The sequence below is a fragment of the Onychostoma macrolepis genome, chromosome 10, assembly GCF_012432095.1.
Source record: "Onychostoma macrolepis isolate SWU-2019 chromosome 10, ASM1243209v1, whole genome shotgun sequence".
In the NCBI taxonomy this organism is placed as follows: domain Eukaryota; kingdom Metazoa; phylum Chordata; class Actinopteri; order Cypriniformes; family Cyprinidae; genus Onychostoma; species Onychostoma macrolepis.
In genome coordinates this window covers 15,335,073-15,356,289 of record NC_081164.1, presented here as the reverse complement: position 1 = coordinate 15,356,289, position 21,217 = coordinate 15,335,073, and the positions used below count along the sequence as shown (strand labels likewise).

The 21,217-nt window shown below is 31.4% G+C and overlaps 2 protein-coding genes across 6 annotated transcripts in view; both read left to right on the top strand.

The window, feature by feature from the left end:
• xpo7 (exportin 7) overlaps nucleotides 1–9,365 on the top strand; it is a 40,877-nt gene extending 31,512 nt beyond the window's left edge. The window contains exons 29-30 of the mRNA XM_058788599.1: nucleotides 5,250–5,309; nucleotides 9,306–9,365. Coding sequence (XP_058644582.1) covers nucleotides 5,250–5,288 — 39 coding nt within the window. The 3' untranslated portion in view covers nucleotides 5,289–5,309; nucleotides 9,306–9,365. The remainder of the gene's footprint in view (nucleotides 1–5,249; nucleotides 5,310–9,305) is intronic.
• The window catches only part of dmtn (dematin actin binding protein), a 28,516-nt gene extending 9,932 nt beyond the window's left edge, over nucleotides 1–18,584 (top strand). For 4 of the 5 annotated variants that reach the window (XR_009273042.1, XR_009273040.1, XR_009273043.1 and 1 more), the window contains exons 2-14: nucleotides 5,250–5,309; nucleotides 9,306–9,368; nucleotides 9,514–9,669; nucleotides 9,970–10,014; nucleotides 11,519–11,651; nucleotides 11,733–11,777; nucleotides 11,896–12,039; nucleotides 13,202–13,311; nucleotides 13,503–13,608; nucleotides 14,095–14,159; nucleotides 15,257–15,305; nucleotides 15,544–16,291; nucleotides 17,407–17,474. Coding sequence is in view for 1 of the 5 variants with exons in the window: in XM_058788601.1 (XP_058644584.1) it covers nucleotides 5,301–5,309; nucleotides 9,306–9,368; nucleotides 9,514–9,669; nucleotides 9,970–10,014; nucleotides 11,519–11,651; nucleotides 11,733–11,777; nucleotides 11,896–12,039; nucleotides 13,202–13,311; nucleotides 13,503–13,608; nucleotides 14,095–14,159; nucleotides 15,257–15,310; nucleotides 15,858–15,923; nucleotides 16,211–16,291; nucleotides 17,407–17,520 (1,191 nt within the window). In the remaining 4 variants the exon portion in view is untranslated. Of the gene's footprint in view, nucleotides 1–5,249; nucleotides 5,310–9,305; nucleotides 9,369–9,513; nucleotides 9,670–9,969; nucleotides 10,015–11,518; nucleotides 11,652–11,732; nucleotides 11,778–11,895; nucleotides 12,040–13,201; nucleotides 13,312–13,502; nucleotides 13,609–14,094; nucleotides 14,160–15,256; nucleotides 15,311–15,543; nucleotides 16,292–17,406 lie in introns of all 5 variants that reach the window. The other variant, XM_058788601.1, reaches the window with a different exon arrangement.
• Nucleotides 18,585–21,217: the final 2,633 nt, after the last annotated feature.

Here is a 21,217-nt window from a genome sequence, read left to right as displayed (position 1 = left end):
TGAATAAATGTTAAAAGACTGGTTGTCCCACTTAGACTGTTATTTTCCTTATTATTCCTTGTTATTCCTAATTAATTCAGCACAAAAGACAACAATAATTTAGTAATATTAAAGTAACATTAGGGGATAAAGTTGGTTAATGTCTTTTGACATTGTCTCTGAAGACTTGTTAACATCAATATTGTGATCAAGTCTATTGACCATTATGAGTATTTCATTAAAAGATGGCAGATAGATTTGCAGTTGTGGTGCTTCATTTTAAAAGCAAATCGAAAAGCAATCGCCTCTGGTTTCTGCTGTGTTTTGAGGTGATGTGTGCTATCAGATTCCTGCTGGAACAGCAAATGGCTCAGTTTTAAGGTTACCTGTAATGTGCGCAACAGCACAAGCTACAGCAGAAAAACAATAAAATGTATGAAATCTCGGTTACACTCTACTTTAAGGTGTTCTTGTTACAGTGTAATTATGCATTTAAGTAATATTAATTAACTGTGTACTTACTATATGGTTAGGGTTTGGCTTGGGTTACTTGCATGTAATTATGCATAATTAATTGTTGTTGTTATTATAATAGTAAGTACATAATGTAACAGTGGCACGTTAAGAATAAAGTGTTACCAAAATCTCTATAGAGTAGGAAACTGGATTGTAAGAATCATACAAATGAAAATATCCTCACAGATGCCATGTAATTATTTGAGTGCTAAATTGTCTTCTCAGCGTGTGAATGACCAGTAAATCAAACTTTATTTGAGCCTGGTGCTCAGGGACTCTTCTTAGCCAGATTGAACTTGAATTACAGACAGCTTGATGCACATGGGTCCCTTCATCTCAAACACAGGCCATTTACATTGTATTCTCAGAGTGATCAATCATGTCAGTAAGGAGGTGTACAGCGTCCTTCACGCCAGACTAAACCTGACCTGAGCTGATCGTTAACCCTCCTAACCAGCAGAGACAGCCGGCTGTGGCTGAGGTCAGGCCAGGCTGAAAAGATGGAGGAAAGGAAACCAATAGGGATGTCTGGTGCTACAATAGATTTGTCTCGCTGCCCTTTGTGTCAAAGCGTTGTTTAAAAGAAAACATGGAGGTTTTGTCTTTAGAATGATCAAAAAAGGAAGGTTTAATTAAAATAAAATAACACTTCAAAATCAAAAGAAAAGAAAGTTCTCCTCCTATAGGGTCGGTGCAGTTAAATTGATAATATTACTGAATATTAATTGTATTTTAAACCCCAATGGAGCAAGTCAAAAGCGTAATTGCACTGTAAAAAAAATGCCGTAAAATTTTATACGGAATTCTACCGTAAAATATACGGTAGCAACGTTTTAGGTTTTACGGGTTTAACTTAAATTTACAGTTAAATACTGTAATTTCATTAACTGACATAATGTTAATATACCAACCTATTGAAGTACTGAAATCTGTTTTGTACCTTTGAAATACACTGATAACCACCAAATGCAGGTGGTGATGAGAAAGTCACATGATGAACCAAAGCCCATCACAAGCAGCTTTTAAATAATAACATATATAGAAGGTGCACAGTGTTGTTCACAAAAGCACTAAACACCATCATGGTGAGACTCATTAAACTGAAATATGCAATAAACATTAATTTAACAACATTAGATGTAACATACAACCTTAATAAACATAACTGATAAGAAAAAACTAAGAAGAAACCTAGTTATTTCAAAGAAAAAACATCAAATTCAAACAAAATTTGAAATTTTGGGAATTCTGGGAACGTCAATTTACATTTTTTCCCTGTAAATTTTACATTCTTTTCACTTCCAAAAGCGGTATTTCACCATAAAATTGTCTGAAATGTCTATTACAGTTTTTCACCGTATTAGGGGAACTTACCGTTAACCATTTAACAGGTTTTACCATAGCTTTTTCACAGTTTTTTACCGTTAAAATCACGGTCATTTTTTACAGTGTGGCTGTAATGAAATAATTACAGTGGTTAATTAAAGTATGAAATTGAGAAAGTGTTAAAAGTGAAGAAATGTTGCCTTGTCAACTAACTGAAATAAGTTGAATTACTAAAATTATTCAAACTGAAATAGATATAAATAAAAGCTAATTATACAAAAAATAATAATAATAAATTACATAACAAACTCATTAATTCTTCAACTAAAATGAAAATGAAAACTCAAAATATAAATGTAAAAGATCATTTAAAATATTAATAAATACCATAATAGTATATATAAATAATACTAAAATAACACTATACTGAATCTCTTTTCATGGAGATCAACTTACAAAAAGATTTACTTATAGTTGTCTCTGCATATTAAACTGAACAGTTTTTTTATTATATAATTAGAAATTTTATTGCAGTATTTTTGAAAATACTTTTATTTTGAAATTTTATTGCAATATTGGAAATTTTGTGTGTGTGTGTGTGTGTGTGTGTGTGTTGGTTTTAAGATGAAATATGACCCAGATTTTTCTTTTTGAGATTTATAAATGTAATGCATTTCCCTTGACATTTTGTCTCTTTCCCCCTGAAGCGAGGCATGAGCAGTCAAAACAAAGCGGAACGAAAAACCTCTCGCATTACCTCAAGTGAACTCCCAACTCCAGCAAATCAAAAAGCTGTTTTTGCAAAAAAAGCATCTTTGTCAACTATTTTAATCCAAGGAAATGGATTCAAAACGCCTTGAGGCTTGTATCCTGCTCAGAGTGTGTTACTTATGCTCTTGTCATAAAATATTCAAGGCTCATACTTATACGAAATTGAAATTACTGCAATTCTAATTAGCACATTAACCATTGCCAACCCGAGACCATCTGTACTGAGTATAATTCTCCGATGTTTTCTGATGCTGGAACCTGATAAATGCTATGGTCAGTTCTCCATTCTCTGCTCATGGTGAAATTGGGTGAGCAATCATGATGTCACTTCCCCTCCCCCACACTAACAGGATACCGTCCCTGCATCTAATGAATTAACATCATTTCATAAAGACACAAGTCCACTGATCCTCAATAATGGAGAACAGATGAATGATATAACTGTTCTCCTTCCTATTTATTCACACTGATAGCAGCTATTCACATTGATACCAGTCAATTCTTCCAGAATGGACAAAAACATGCTGTTCATTGAAATATTAATACATACTACAACATTATATAAGCCTATAAATAACATTACACAGAATTGCAGTTCTTGGGATGAACTTTACATTGTCTCTGCATATTAAACTGAGCTAGGAGAAAGTATTTTAACAGAAAAAATGACACATCGACTTTCATTTTAATTTTATGGTACCTTTCTACCATAAAACAGATGATATGCATTTCTGAATCCAATGAAGCTGCATGTGGAATAAGCTTGTTATGCATGTATCGTGCAGTGAGTGCTGAATGAGTGTGATATGGGGGTGTGTTGAACGCCCTCAGTGGTAGGCTAATTAAACGGATCGCCTCAGACTGAATTTCAGGATCGTTCCGCTGATACAGTCTGCTAATGTGAGATCTTCACAATGTTGGTTTGGCAGACTGTCATTTCTAAAACTGTGATTTATATCAAAGCGTAGTATCAAGACCATTATTAAATTCCATTTCCAAATTGATTTTTACATTTTACACTGAAAATGTGAGTGGTACCACAATGCTGGGTTGTTGTGGTGGGATTGCAAAGCCATTGTTTTGTGGTTGCTTAGGTGTTCTGAGCCATTGTTAGTGCGTTACTATAGAATTGCATCGCTTTAGAATTTTATGGATGGTTGCTAAAAGCGAGTATACTTAACCCCTTGGGCTTTACAAAATATAGATTTCAAATATCTAAATATAACAAGATTTATGAAGATTTTACAGTTTATGTGAGAAGAAATTGGTCATTATTAAAGAACAGTTCAGGTTGTCTGCTTTTTGTTGTTTTTTGAAGAAAGAAGGAAAATTTATCAAAAGTGACATTCAAATAAAAATAATTTCTTTTCAAATCTGTCCTGAAATGTATTATGGTTTCCACAAAAATATGAAGCAGCACAACTGTTTCCAACATTGATAATAATAAGAAATGTTTCTTGAGCAGCAAATCAGCATATTTGAATGATTTCTGAAGGATCATGTGACACTGAAGACTGGAGTAGTGATGATGAAATATCAGCTTTGACATCACTGAATAAAATGTGTTTTAAAACCTATATTCATTTAGAGAACAGTTATTTTAAATTCTAATAATATTTCACGATATTACTGTTTTACTGTATTTTTTAACAAATAAATTTAATAAATGTGGCCTTGGCGGGAACTGAAAGAATGGACTTTTAAAAAATTAAAATAAATAAAAATCTTACAGGCCCCAAATTGAATAGTAGTATACATAATAATAATAATAATAATAATAAAAATAATACATTTCTTAAAATTCTAATAAATAAGATTAAATGTAATTCAAGAGATATTCTCTGAAATAAATCCTACTGTCTCACACATTTTTTTTCTCATATCTTTTTTATAATAAATAATATAATAATACAAACATACATTTTTACTGGAAAATGAGATTAAAATATTGCTTAACAAAATTAGCCTTAACGCCACTTTAGCATTGTCATTTAGCATGTCTAAATATCAGAATCAGAAAGAGCTTTATTGCCAAGTGTGTTTACACACACAAGGAATTAGTCTTGGTGTTAGGAGCTTCCAGTACAGAAGTACAAACATAGTGCAGACAACATATAATTAAGGTAATAAAAACACTAATAATGAAGAGAATATATAATAAATTATAAATAACAACAGTAATAAAAATGTCCATGGACAGAACTGTGAATGTGCATATGTCCTATGTACGGATGAAGGTTTGATGAGTTATTTACAGATGTACAGTACTGGGGTGTGTTATGTGTTGTTCAGGTGGGATATGGCCTGGGGGGGAAAACTGTTCTTGTGTCTGGCTGTTTTGGTGCTCAGTGATCTGTAGCGCCGGCCAGAGGGCAACAGTTCAAAGAGAGAGTGAGCAGGGTGTGAGGGGTCCAGAGTGACTTTCTTAGCCCTTTTCCTCACTCTGGAGATATAAAGATCTTGGAGGTTGGGTAGAGGGGCACCGATAATCCTCTCAGCAGTCCTGACTGTCCGTTGTAGTCTTCTGATGTCTGTTTTGGTAGCTGAGCCAAATAATAGCTAATAATTCATTATTTATAATACCTATCTTAATTTGCTTCTATTTTGAATTCATGTTTGGCCTTCTTGTGCTTTTTTTTTTTTTTTTTTTTTTGCAGATCTGTGTAACTGGAAGAACAAAGAAAGGAGTTTTATAGTTTACCTCAGTCATGCAGAAGGTAATGCATCTATGATATTATGCTTGACAATAGGCTTATGTCAGTGTGTGTATGTGTGTATATATATATATATATATATATATATATATATATATATATATATATATATATATATAAGTGGTGTCAAAATTAGCGCGTCAAAGCAGGCGATTATTTTTTTCAGTTTAACGCGTTAAAATTATTTAACGCCGTTAACGCAGGGGCGGAGCCTAGGTTTGGCCACCCCACTCATAACTGCTATTGCTGTCTGTTTTTTCTTGACAAGAAGTGCATTTATTCACTCGCAGAACGTCTTTACGATCACATCAATCCGGAGACAGTTCAGACCCGCGCTCCAGCTTCACTTCAGCGGCCGGCGCGCGCTGTAGCCTGTATCAATTCATATCAAAGCGCGAAATAAACTACGTGGATGCAATGTCGTGGTCAGTTAAGGCATGAAGTTACCAAAAAGGCGATTTAAAGCTGCCTTAAAACTGTGCTTGCGTGTAATATGTTATGAGCAGAGCTGAGTAGTAACTGATTACATGTAATCTGGATTACGTAATCAGATTCCAATTAAGTAGGCTACTTGTAATCAGAGTAAATTACATTTTAAAATACTCCTAATCAGACTACAGTTACTTTTTTATGGATTACATGATTACATATTATTCACACATTAGCAATAAATCATTCATATATCATTGATTCTCCCTAATTTCTTTTTCATCTTTTAAATTTTCCTTTCTAAAATAGCCTACTGATTATATAAATATTATATACAGGTGCTGGTCATATAATTAGAATATCCTCAAAAAGTTGATTTATTTCACTAATTCCATTCAAAAAGTGAAACTTGTATATTATATTCATTCATTACACACAGACTGATATATTTCAAAAGTTTATTTATTTTAATTTTGATGATTAGAGCTTACAGCTCATCAAAGTCAAAAATCAGTATCTCAAAATATTAGAATATTACTTAAGACCGATACAAAGAAAGGATTTTTAGAAATCTTGGCCAACTGAAAAGTATGAAAATGAAAAGTATGAGCATGTACAGCACTCAATACTTAGTTGGGGCTCCTTTTGCCTGAATTACTGCAGCAATGCGGCGTGGCATGGAGTCGATCAGTCTGTGGCACTGCTCAGGTGTTATGAGAGCCCAGGTTGCTCTGATAGTGGCCTTCAGCTCTTCTGCATTGTTGGGTCTGGTGTCTCTCATCTTCCTCTTGACAATACCCCATAGATTCTCTCTGGGGTTCAGGTCAGGCAAGTTTGCTGGCCAATCAAGCACAGTAACACTATGGTCATTGAACCAGCTTTTGGTACCTTTGGCAGTGTGGGCAGGTGCCAAGTCCTGCTGGAAAATGAAATCTGCATCTCCATAAAGCTTGTCAACAGAAGTAAGCATGAAGTGCTCTAAAATCTCCTGGTAGATGGCTGCGTTGACTGTGGACATCAGAAAACACAGTGGACCAACACCAGCAGATGACATGGCAGCCCAAATCATCAATCAATATTTTGAGATACTGATTTTTGACTTTCATGAGCTGTAAGCTCTAATCATCAAAATTAAAAGAAATAAACATTTGAAATATATCAGTCTGTGTGTAATGAATGAATATAATATACAAGTTTCACTTTTTGAATGCAAACGGCAACGGGTTTCCTCAACTTTTTTAAGTTAAGTCAACTTTCACTTTTTACAGTGATAGGCTACTGATGAACACATTCATTTTTTTTTTTTAATTATTACTCTGTAGGTTCATATATTATTAATTATAACTAATTAAAATGCACATATTCACATGTAATGTTACATGTTACATGTAATGCAGGCATTCCAAAACTTTTTGTCATCTAAACCTTATTCATCAAATATATTTGCTTTAAGTACCCCTTAGATTTTAAAATAAATATTTCAATAATTAAGTAACACATTTGTATGCTCACGGTTTCTTTGATGTTGATTTAATGATCACATTTCATGCAGGTAAATAAAAATATTTCATTTTGTTTTAGTAAGTATTTTATTTAAAACAAAGACTATAGAAATGCAAAGACTGTTCTCTGCTATACTTATGAATGGGAGAAACTGCAACGTGCAATATGGAGGAATAGTCCCACCTTCTAAATGAAAGAGCCAAATTTCCCATAGAAACCTGACTAGACCAGCCAATTCACATGCGCAATCAAAAGCACGTTATGACTCCGCATGCACATTGACTGGTCTAGCCTGAAAAATAAGCTTTTTAAACTCTATTTGAGCGTAAGAAACAACATTCATGGGGCAATTCAATTCAAATTTTTGTTGCTGATTTGACATATGTAATTTAATTGTGAGTTCAGCGAGCAGTTTTTGAGATTTCAGGATTCCCCCATTCATTAAGATTGGTCTTGTACGAGCTGCCCTGAAGCGTTGCAAATATGGCCACCAAGTGAAGACACTTTCCTTGAAAGGGAATTCAAATAATAATAAAAAATCTGAAAAAAAAGGGAATTTGCTTTAAAATGATTTATTTTCATTTAAAATTTTATAATTTAATTAATTGTCAGCTTTTCATTAAACTCACACGAACCCTAGTTTGGGAAACCTTGATGTAATATAATGTTTAATGCACTACATGTTGTAAATTATAATTAATAGAACAACTTTTCTTAATCTTTGCATTTTTTTTTACATCATGGTACAAGATAATTCTATTTAAATCAATGTGATAAACGCGTTAAATCAAATCTAAAAGTAATCTAAAAGTAATCTGATTATATTACCTAAAATGTGTAGTGTAACGGATTACGTTACTGACTAGTTTTTGTCATGTAATCTGGAATCAGTAACAGATTACAATTTGTAAGTAATCTACCCAGCTCTGTATATGACTTACATTAAGAACATGTCTCTGAAATGGTTTTCAGCACTGTCTCCCTCATCTAACACACTCGATTCAACTCGTCAGCTCATTAGAAGAGACTGAAATGGGTCAGAAAAGATTATGAGAGTTGAGAGAAAATACGATGCGTGTCAAATGTTCAGAAGCGACAGCTCTTAAAGAAATAGCAGCCAAAACAACCTAACAACCAACTGCTGTGATATCTGTTCATCAAGAATAAAAGAAAAAAGAGGAAATCAATAACTTTAATATAGCTTTAGTATTTACCTGTATTTAGTCCAGAATTTAGTGTTTGATAACTTTATTCAATTTCTGTGTATTTCTGCTGAGGGGCACAGGTAGCCTAGCTAAATATAACATTTATTATAATGGGTTTATGTGAAGATTGTTTTAAGTTCGCTTAAATTAGAAGTTATTTTTAAAGTCTAATAAATGTTAAAATTGATAGCTCTTAGTTATAATGTAATGTTTAATGGCTATAGTCAATGGTTAAATATTAGAGGACATTTTTTATAGGGAAATCAGTATTACTTGGTATCAGTGACACTGGCCTTCATTCATAAAAAGATGCCATTAAACAAGTATTAAAAATATATTATTTATACATTAATTTGAAGATTGAATGTGAAATTATTGCAATATAAAAGTATATTTAAGAACGTTAATGTTAATATTAATCGCGATTAATTAAAAAAAAAAATTAGCGTGGTTAATTAGTTATTTTTTTTAATCAAGTGACAGCACTAATATATATATATATATATTTATATATATATATACACACACACACACACACACATTAGTTCATTTCACCTTAAAGCTGCCATTTTTGCCAAAAATAATCGATCTCCTAGAATTTCCAAAATGTTTATATAGCTTTTTCTCATATGTGGAAACTAATCTCTATATTGTCTTTCTGTCAAAGTAAACCCATTAAACTATGATCAGATCTGCAGTGATTTTTTTCACTTAGTGTGGAAAAGGGGCGTGGCTGAGTGACACATCATCAGTTTGATTGATGATATTACTTATAGACCTTATTTCTCATTAACACCATGCCCCTGGATAGGAGCAGTTAAATGATGACCTCTGACCTTTTTGCTCTGCTCTCCCGCCGCAGGCAGGGACGGCCCCGTCCTCCCGGGGTCCAAGTGCTCCTGGGTCCCCAGCCACCTCGATTGTGGTAAGTAAAACTTTCAGTTTCACAGATAACACAAGGTTCTGTTATCTACCATAGAGCACATGCTCAGTATCCCAGTTCCCAGGAACCCCGTGAGGCATCACAAGCGTTTCTTTCACTCACCCTCTCTCTTTCTAACTCCCCAAAGGCACGAATGGACAATCAGGTCATTGGATATAAAGACTTGGCTGCCATTCCCAAAGACAAAGCCATTCTTGAGGTGGAACGGCCAGATCTGATGGTGTACGAGCCGCATTTCAATATCTCAGCCCTGGATCGGATAGGTCTCTCCAGAAGCAGAGAGGTCAGAAAAGAACGATTGTGTCTTTAGATCGAGTCTTTGTTTCATTGTACCATTGGGAAGCATTTGAGAAGCTTTATTGTACGTTTTACAACTTCCACTTCAAGTGGAATCAATATCTGTGTTTTGGCGAACAGGAAGCTGGATATAATGGTGAGGTGTAACTTTAATGCTATTAGTCGAGCTTTGTTATGCATGTGAAATCATTTGTGTGTGTTAAAGAGCCAGAGAGCCATTGGATGTCAGACGTTGAATACGATGCATGTATGTGTGTGTTCTGTTTTCTCTCCTTGTCTCCTCCAGAGATCAATGTCTCCTCATTCTATCTCGCCCCCTCCTTCCCCTGAGGTGAGCCATCAAGCCTCTGTCGATCAGGACTGACACTAGTCACCGATCACTAGCTTTAACCACCACACTTATCTTCCTGTACACTTCCAGTGTGATTGTTTTACTGAGCCACTCAATTAATGAAGGACGCTGCCTCTTCGAATGACTTTCAGTTTCAGAATTACATTTCAACTATGTTTGACAAAGCAAATATCACACAATGACTTTAGTTATGTTTAATTCATGTTAATAATGACTTTTATAATAGTTTAATTGGCCATAATATGAAAATAATTAGCAGCACGTTGTAATCATTACAGTTCTTATTATTCATTATAATTATTCCTATTAATTATAATATTATATTGTAGTATCCTATTTTTAAATATTGAATTTGAATTAATACTATTAATCATTAACATTTATTAATCATAATAGTTCAATTATAGTCCTTCTCCGCTGATTAATATTATTACAATTTAATGATTTCATTTTAATTTCTTTAATTCACATTATTGTGTTGCAGTCATATAAACATTATTTAAAAAAATCATTATTTAGCAAATCTCAAAAGGAATACTTACTTATTATCTATATTAATTTTTTTTTCTTGGCCACTATTAGACATAACATGACAATTAATAGTGGCATATAGTTATCAGCCAGCAGTTTAATATGATTTATTTTTTTAATTAAAATTGTATACTATTCATTATAATAACATATTGTACTATGTATTTTTTATATTGAATACAAATCTGAAGTATACTATTAAGTACTGGCATTATTAATCAGAATATTTCAAATGTAGTCTTTCTTGAATGATTAATGTTATTAATATATAATAATCATACTACTTTTGATTAATATTATATATTAAAGAATTATGTTGTAATACTGATATATAAGTCAATAATATTATTAGTTATTTATTTTATTGAATATAAAAATTAATGTCTTTAATTATATTATTATGGACTTATTATCCATAGTGTTTCTTTAAAAAAAAAAAAAAAAAAAAAAAATTTTTATATTGACCAAGTATCGGTTATTGGCAATAACATGAGCATATTGCCCTCATGAATTTTAACATGATTTATTTTGTATTCATTAGAATTAATACTATCCATTATAATATTATATTGTAACATTCTAATATTTTTTAAATATTGAATATGAATTCATACTGTTACAACATATCTGTATCAGACAGAATGCTATTATTGCACATTCCTAATTAACTACATTTAAACTAACTAGAACACTGAACAGTGGAATCAAATGGCATTCTATGCTGCTGACCACCCTTAGCATATTTTACAGTGAGGCATGAGTTTGCATTGTCATATTATTGATGCAGGCAGTGAAATATGATGGTCTGGCTTCTGTTAACATGCTGAGTGTTTAAATTATGCCCACTCTTTAGATCAGGATTGAAACGTGAATTTATGTCACCATAATCAAGTGCTTCATCGTTAGTATTCCAGAATAAAAGAAGGTTTATGCAGTTCCCCTGTATCTTCAGATATTTGCTTCAAAAGAGTCAAAGGAGTGGTCAGAGCAGGGCTCTCCAGGAGGCTCCAACATGGGCTCCACGGTGCAGCTCCGCAAAATCAGCCCCGCTTCCAAAGGCCCCATGCAGCACTTCCACAGGCCGGGTAATTCACAGCACAATCACACCTTTCAGAATCATTCAAATCTGTGCGAGCTGTAACTGTACATGTACATTTATGTTTCAGACAGTGGCACCAACATCTATAAGAAGCCACCAATTTACAAACACGGTAATTGTTCTTTTATTGTTTTCTAGTTAGTGATCTTCACCTCACTCTCCTGAGGGATTGTTGGTTTTCCAGGGTGTATTGAAAGATGTTTTGATGTCTATCTTGTCTCTGTCCTCAGACGGACAGACGGGAATATCTCATAGTAAACATGATGTCATCATTGAGTCCTCCAAGTTCCCGGCAGCCCAGCCTCCTGATCCCAACCAACCGTCGAAGATAGAGACGGAGTACTGGCCCTGTCCACCCTCTCTAGCCACTATGGGTAAATGCTCAGCAGCTTCATATTTCTGTAGCCCCTCCCACACTCACATTTTACTGGTCCGAACTCCCACTCCACATCACTGCATATTGAAGGAGAAATGACTGAAATGTAATGTCCCTGATACTATTGCGGCTTTAGAGAGTTGATTAACTTGAATTAATCAGAGACGATTAACTTTTTTTAGCGTATATGCGTTTAAAATGTAGTATAATAAATATGAATATTATTAGTACAATAATAATAGTATAATAAATATTAGTCATTATAATATTAGATTGTAGTATTTTAATATTATTGTGATATTAAATACAAATTAATTAAATGTAATCTTTCTCCACTGATTAATCATTTTATTTTTATATAAAAATATTAATCATACAATATTACACTATTATATTGTAGTAATTTATTATTGTAATATTAAAATTATTGTTTTTAATTATTTGTATTGTGTGTATATATATATATATATATATATATATATATATATATATATATTAATACTAATCAATCAGTACTATTAATGATTATTATTAACATTATTAATTATAAGAATTAATATTTAGTCTTTCATTTATTATTGTTGTTGTTGTTGTTTGTATTATTATGATTGTAAATTATATTATGTGTAATATATTGTAGTATTCTGACATTGTAATATTAAATATGAATATGAATTATTCAATTGAATTACTAATGACTAGCATTCATTTTATTTATATTAATTTAAATGTCATTTTCTCCACTAGTTTATGATTTAATTATTACTTCTTAATATACAATCTTACAACATTATATTTTAGTATCCTAATATTATTGTAATATGAAATATAAATATTACTTAATACTATATACGAAGTACTACTATTATTAACATTATTGATTATAATAATTAAAACTGATTAATTAAATCAATATTATCATTTATTTCATAGTCACAATGAGCATTCTAATATTAAAAATGAATATTAATTAACAGTGATTTATTAATTATAGTAATTAAAAGTTTTTATCCACTGATTAATATTTGATAATATTTATTTTTACTATTTATGTATATTATAGCATTTTATTGTGGTATTCTATATTGTAGTATTGTTGTAATATTAATTATGAATATAAATTGACTCACGGTCATTCGTACACTGTCAATTCCTCCCAGAGATCGAGTGGAGAAAGAAGGCAGCCGAGCAGGGAAAGCCAGTCGAGGACGATGAGTTTGAGGATCTGACAGAAGATGCAAAGAGACTCCAGGAACAGGAACTTCAGAAGGTAACAGCAGGACATCAATACTGTTGAGATTAATATCCCTCTCTGTCTACATATATCAGCCGCTGCGCTGGGAATATTTCTCTAAGGCTAGAATGATGAAGTGTTTTGTTTGAAGGCAGTGCTGGAAGGATACGCACACACAACATGAGGCCAGCGCTTAATGGAGCTCGCTAATCATGTTTGTTTTTCAGATACAGTCCAACTTGGGCAAATTGATCCTGAAGGAGGAAATTGAGAAATCAGTGCTCATCCGCAGAAAAACACGTTCCCTGCCAGATGGGGCTAACATACTTTTAGGTATGTGATGTCTGTTTTAGTCTTAGTGCTTTCAGTTCATCTATTGACATTTGAAAGACATTTTATATTAGAGTTTACACTCTTAAAATTAATGGTGGTTCCATAAAGAACCTTTAACATCAATGAAAACTTCAATCAATAAAAGATTCTGTATAGTGAAAAAAAAAAGGTTCTTTAGGTTTTTAAAAGCATTTTTCGCATTTTTCACATTTTTGTTTCTTTTAAGAGCTGTTTTCACCTAAAGGTTCTTTGCGAAAACTAGAATGGTTCTTCTGTGGCATCACTGCAACAAGCTTTATTTTTAAGAGTGTAGGCTATGTATGACCTGCATTGTGCTCATTTGAATCAAGCTTCTCATGCGTGTTGCTCCTACCAGCAAGTCACTGAGGACACCCAGTGTTCAAATGATGAATTGCAGTGAATAGAAAGTCTATTGAGGAATGTATTTGTGCTTCTAATTAAATGTTTCATTCGCATTCATTGCAGGATCATCAGCCAGTGCGACTAAATCCGCTTCTTTACCTCCCTGCAGTCGAACAGGCCTCACGAGGGTAAGAGAGATTCATCTAAACAGGGGTAGTATTTTACATTTGAATCATCATATGACTTTTCCTATAAAGTTTATTTATTTATTTAAATTCATAAATATTCTAAAACTATTGTTATTAAATATGAATATTTATATTAATTGTTACCATTATAATTATACCAATTATACCAATATTATTTGTAATATTAAATATTTAAATTAAATAATAATAATAATTAACATTATTAATTGCAATAATTAAAATGTAGTCTTTCTTTACTGATATATATATATATATATATATATATATATATATATATATATATATATATATATATATATATATACACAGTATATATATGTGTGTATATGTATATATTTTCTTTTATTTGTAATTATAATATTATAATTGTCACAAGTTTTTCTAATTAATATCATATATTTGTATTTGTAATTTATTAAATATGAATATTAATGAATAATATTACATATTTGCATTAATAATTGTAATAAATACGTTATTTTTCTTTACTGATAAATATCAAATAAATTCTTTGCTATATTAAAATGGCAATTAAAATATTAATTATTAATATTATTAACTGTAATAATTAAAATATTTATTCTTTACTTATTAGAATCATAATTTTTATTTGTAATATTAAACATGAAAATTCATCATATTTATTGTAATAAATAACATGTAGTCTTTATTTACTGATTCATATCATACATTTTTATTTGTAATATTAAATATTATTAATGTTTTTCACCATCTCTCTGACCCTTAGATGTAAACGCTTTTTTCTTTTCTTTTTTCACATTTGCTTCTCTACCTTTAAGAATGTGTGTAAATTTGAATGTGTAAATACTGTTTTGATTGGTTAGAATGAATGAATTATGGTAGATTTGGAAACAAACCATTTTTTTTTATTATGAAATTCTGTTTGTTTACATACTACATACACTGTTTTATTTTAGAATATCAAGGTTGAGTTTTATATGACCCTTTTAAAGATGGGCCAATCATGTCAGCTGATGTTTAAGATGTTCCTGTAGCTCTTATATGTGTGTGTGTGTGTGTGTGTGTGTAATGTGTGTTTCTCTTCATGCATGTAGCTGCAGTCTGCAGACTTCACCTCCACAGACAATGGAAAAGCAAAAACAGGTATGGTAAAGAAAATTTGTATACATAAGCAGGGTATAAAATTCTCATTTATATATATATATATATATATATATATATATATATATATATATATATATATATAAATAAATATATATACGTTTCTGCTATAAATTCTGTTATCAGCTTAGCAATTTGAGTGAGAATCCACAAATATGAGAAAAATATTTGTTTAATGTCACTGTATTTTTCAATAATCTTTTTTTTCTATATTCCTCAGGTGTACAGGTAAGAAGGCTTTGTTTATTTGATTTCACAAGCATGGCTGTTGGGTTTTCTAATATGCCAGCAGCAGCTAATAGGCTCTGACATGGAAAACACATCCTTTTCCTGCTACTAATGTATCTTTACCCTTACATTAGCCTACACTCCTTTCATGGCTTCAGACTCATTTGATCTCCACACACTGTTTGCACACTTAATAATGAGTCGAATGAGGCTGATTCATTATTATGGATGTAAATGTACCTGTCTCATATTGATCTCCTTTGTCCCGGGGGGGCATTTTTCGGGGCTGGGGTTGCGTCTTCATAGAATGGCGATTCACAGAGTGGGAGAATGGACAGAGGAAGCTCTCTTCCTAGTATTCTGGAACAGAAGGTGAGGCAGATCTTACGAGACCCTCCAAAGTTTTCATGTTCTGCTTCTCTCTTCTAACCCCATGCCATACATTCCCTCACATCCATGTTGCTTCAAAGCCTCGCATCCATTGAATGCAGAATTCAATATGACGCCATCCATGAAGACAATATCGAAGTGAAAACTTTGGAGGTTGTTTGTGTATTGAACATTCTCCCTCAAGCAAGCTGCTAATATGTGATGGCCTGTTTACTGTGTCCAGTCAATCAAAAAGGACCAAAATGTAATGAAACCTCATCTCCCTTCAGATATATCCATATGAGATGCTGGTTGTAACCCACAGAGGGCGCAGTAAGCTTCCTCCAGGTGTTGACAGGACCAGATTAGAGGTAAATCACAAATAAACACTAGTTAACCCAAGAAAGAAAGACAAAATTATGTTAATGTAACAGTTTAATGTCCTTGAGTTTCTTTGCCTTTATATGCCCAAAAGAATTATCAAAAATAATTATTTATAATATTGTTTTATTAATAAAATATGAATAATAAATCATAATTATTATTACATTTTATCAATAATAATCATTTGAAAATGTGAATTTGTTTGTTTGTTGTAGGAGTTTTTGAAAAACAACAACTATGATATAATAATATTATTTCAAATAGATTATTATTATTATTATTGTTGTTGTTGTTGTTGTTGTTTTCTAAACACTCCTACCACAAATACATAAATACATTTTAGGAATTTTAATATTTTCAAATTATTATTATTTTTATTATTACATACAGGAACTGAACATATAAACAGATTTATTTATTTATTTGCTATTGCATGTTTGAGGGAAAATAATATAATAAAAATATTAATAACAGCAACAACACATTCATTAAAAATATGTATTTATTTTATGAACACGTTTAAATATTGAATACATTTCCATATTTCTTTTGAATAAAATATGAAAATAAATAAATATTTCTTAATATTTTCTAACATTTTCAAATAGTTCATTATTATTATTATTATTGCTGTTGTTGTTGTTGTTGTTTCCAAACACTCCAACCACAAATTCATTTTAACAGACATTTTTTATGAATTTTAATATTTTCAAATAGCTTATTATTATTATTATTAGTAGTAGTAGTACTAACAATAATATCTTATTGTTGCATTTCCCCAAATATTACTACCACAAACAAACAAAGAAACAAACTAACTAAATAAATTAAATTATGATTTTAATCAATTAAATCATCTTTTATTTTAATATTTTTAAATGTAAAATATTTTAATGACATGATGATGCCATATCTATATATATATAATATATATATATATATATATATATATATATATATATATATATATATATATATATATATATGATACCGTTATTAAATACTGTAAATAATATTGTAACATAATTACACATTGATTACACAAGATGTCTCTCTGACCGCACATATAAACTGACCGATTGTTGTTCATTTGTTTTTACAGCGTCATCTGTCTCCAGAGGAATTCCAGAGCTTATTCGGAATGCCCATCACAGAATTTGATCGTCTGTCACTATGGAAACGGAACGACCTGAAGAAGAAAGTGTCCCTTTTCTAACATTTGGCCATTTGGACTTGGATACTGAACACCTCGCCCTCCAGAGACGCCAGTAATATCCACTCTAATCTAATACGGATGCTATGCAGACATTTGATGATAAGCAAGGAAGATGACGCCACATTACCAGATGTTATATTTCACTCACATATTCAGCAGTCTCTGTACATCTCTGGTGTACATAATAAAAACAGAACGAAGACTCGCGCATCCTTACAGTCGCTCCATATCTGAAAAATCTAATTATTAGTGATGGAATATCAATTTCATAAACTGCTCCAGCCGTTTCTTTAAGCCTTACATCTATTCAAATTCTTAAAGTGCCCAGAGATGTTTATAATAATAGGCCTATATATTTACACAAAGTTTTAATCGTAAACATCACTCTTTTTTTTTTTAATCGTGTTCACTAATATTCCACTATAAACTTAATTTATTGTATCCCAAACACATATGGCACTGTACATATATCATGGTATTTTTATTTATTCTCGGTGTCGATATGTAAAAGTTCAGCTTTAAAAATCACTAGATGAACATTTCTAACATCTAGCAAAAATTAAATGTTCATCATCATTCATTAAAAAATGCATGGACACTAAGTTTTCATAATTTATTCAGTTTTACTGATAAAAGCACTGCGATATATGACTTCTATTCGTGCTAATAGCAGCAGTGTTATATTGTGGACTAATATGAAATATCTAAGCTCAGGCTTGCTGGTAAGCTCTGGCTTTGGGTTCTTGTACACTGTTGGTGCTTCATACAGTAGGTTGTAATTACTGAACTACACTAGAAGATCTTTGTTTCACACAAAATCACTCCATTTTCTTGGATTTCGAATGTCTTTTGTCGATGCATACTTGCGTTTTTACTGCCTTTAGTAGTTGGTCTCCATTGCAGTGTCTTTTAAAATGGCATAGGTGTTATCGAATCATGCATTGCACGCGTACAATGGAGACCGTCCAACGATTATGTGTCTGTTCATAGTTCTGTGTTTCATCACCGTTTTTATGTAACATGGTGTAATGTTGAAAAAAAAAATAAAAGCTTCATGTTAGAAAAGCAAACATTTCAGTTCATTGAAAAAAAATATGTTGCATTGATATAATAATCTGCTGACTTGCATGCATTGTTTTGTTAAATTGAACACTACCGTTCAACGATTTTTTAAATGCTTTTGAAAAGTCTCTTATATGCTCACAAAGGCTGCATTTATTTAATCAAAAATACAGTAAAAATAGTAATATTGTGAAATATTATTATTCTATTAGAATATATTTTAAAATGTAATTTATTCCTGTGATCAAAGCTGAATTTTCAGCATCATTACTTCAGTCGTCAGTGTCACATGATCCTTCAGAAATCATTCTAATATGCTGATTTACTGCTCAAGAAACATTTCTAATTATTATCGATGTTATAAACAGTTGTGCTGCCGTGATACATTTTTTTTTTTACGGATTCTTTAATGTATATAAAAGTTCAAAAGAACAGCATTTATTTGAAATAGAAATATTTTGTAACATTATAAATGTCTTATACTGTCATTTTTGATAAATTCAATGCATCCTTGCTGAATAAAAGTATTAATTTCTTTAAAAAAAAAAAAAAACTTTTAAACAGTAGTGTACATTTACACAGTACATTGTTCTTCATTTTTTAAGATTTATTTTTAACATGTATTATATTTTATATTATAATCATGTACATTTTTTATAATCTTGTCAATTTTTTGTTCATTTTATTATTTTTTAAAATATGTATTATTTGATGTTTATTTTATTATTTAGTTTTACTGTTTTTATAATTTTACACTCTTAATTTTATATTTACATGGTTTTTCAATGCATATGATAAAGTAACTTAGAATATTATAATAATTTACCAATCAACTGGCCTTTAATGTTTTAGCATTGTTCAAATAATGACCGTTTTAGTGATAGAAGAGGGAACTTTCAGTGTCCAAAGTATTCACCAATTTTAATCAACAAATGAGGACATTTTTTTATTTTTTAAAAAACCTTATTAACCTCATTTAAAGAATAGCAGACACTGCAACTTAAAAAAAATTTTCACTGAACACAAGGTGTCAGCAGTGTTTAATTCTATGACAGGCCCACAACCGCGAGAAATGTCTGTTCTGAGACTATCTTTCACATTAAATACTTACAGAAATAGTTTTTGAACATATATAGGAATGCATTTTTTTTTTTAAATGCCTGAAGTACCATAATAGAGCAAAAAAATAAAATAAAAATAAAATTATGCATTAAAGTTAAAGATGTCTAAATGTTGAATTTTAGCAGACTTTTCGAAGTTTGCTATATGGGTACCCTCAGGAATCGAGCTGTCTATTATAATGTGGAGCTGAGCTGGATTTGCAGGAGCACTGCTGCGGATCTCAATTGTGTGATTAGAGAGGCAAACCTCAGGTGGCCCATCAGGTCATTAGACTTTGCTGCCATGCCTTTCGCTTTCTGGAGGTCTAAATGGGCTTCTGGCTGTTTTACTCCCACAATAGAATAACTGGAGACAGGTCACATGACCACCTATGAGTCAGATCAAGACAAAGGATCGCTGTAGGGAAGCCAAGTGCTCTGAAAAAACAACACCTTCTGTACAGCCGGATCCGAGGCAGCCAGGTTCGGCAGCGAGTTCGTTTTACCCAGTGCTCCATTGTGCTTATCTTTAACATGGCTTAGAAATGCAGGGAGCATTTCATGTCTTCGCAGCACGTTAATGAGTGTGGGTTTTGGAAATTAATGACAATTAATGAAACTTTGGCTGTATGGGTTCAGACACACGTCATCCTTGGCAATGCAAAGATATGAGAAGTAAAGCCTGATATTTTCCATAAAGCAGCATTAATTCCAACTGTACTTTGAAGTTTTGGCCCTTTGACTTTGATCTCATTTCAGTTAGTGCATGGCTTGAATTAAATGTGTAATTCACTTAATGTTCATTTGATTGCGACCACGTCACTCATTATGATGTAGCATGTTAAAATCAATTAAAAGAAACATTTACTAAATTAATATACATTAATATAATATAATGTCATAAACGTGCCTCTTACATCCTGGGGATTTTAAATTAAATTAAATTTAATAATTAAATTAAATTAAATTAGCCTACAATAGACAAATAGACACAAAAGTAAATTTAACTTAAATTCAAATGAAATTTAAAATAAATAAATAAAATGTTAAATTCAATTAAATTACATTACATTGTATTAGCCTACAGTTGTCTAGTAGACACAAAAATGAATGAAAACATCATTTAAATTAAAATAAAATAAAATGCACATATAATTAATTAATATAATGTGTCATAAACATATCGTATACTACATTCTGTGAATTTGAAATTAAATTACATTAAATTAGCCTACAGACATCAAGTAGACCCAAAAATGTAAATTTAATTTAAAATTAAATTAAATTATTAAAATTAAATTCAAATAAATTAGCCCAGTAGTGAAGTATACTCAAAAATGTAAATTCATTTTTATTTAATTTAAATACAGTTTTAGAATACACATTAGAATAAATGTAAAATATAAAATATATTATATCAGGGGTAGCGAACTCCGGTCCTGGAGAGCCGCAGCCCTGCAGAGTTCAGCTCCAACCATAATTAAAAACTCACCTCTGCATGTAACTTTCTAGTAACCCTTCAGACCTTGATTAGC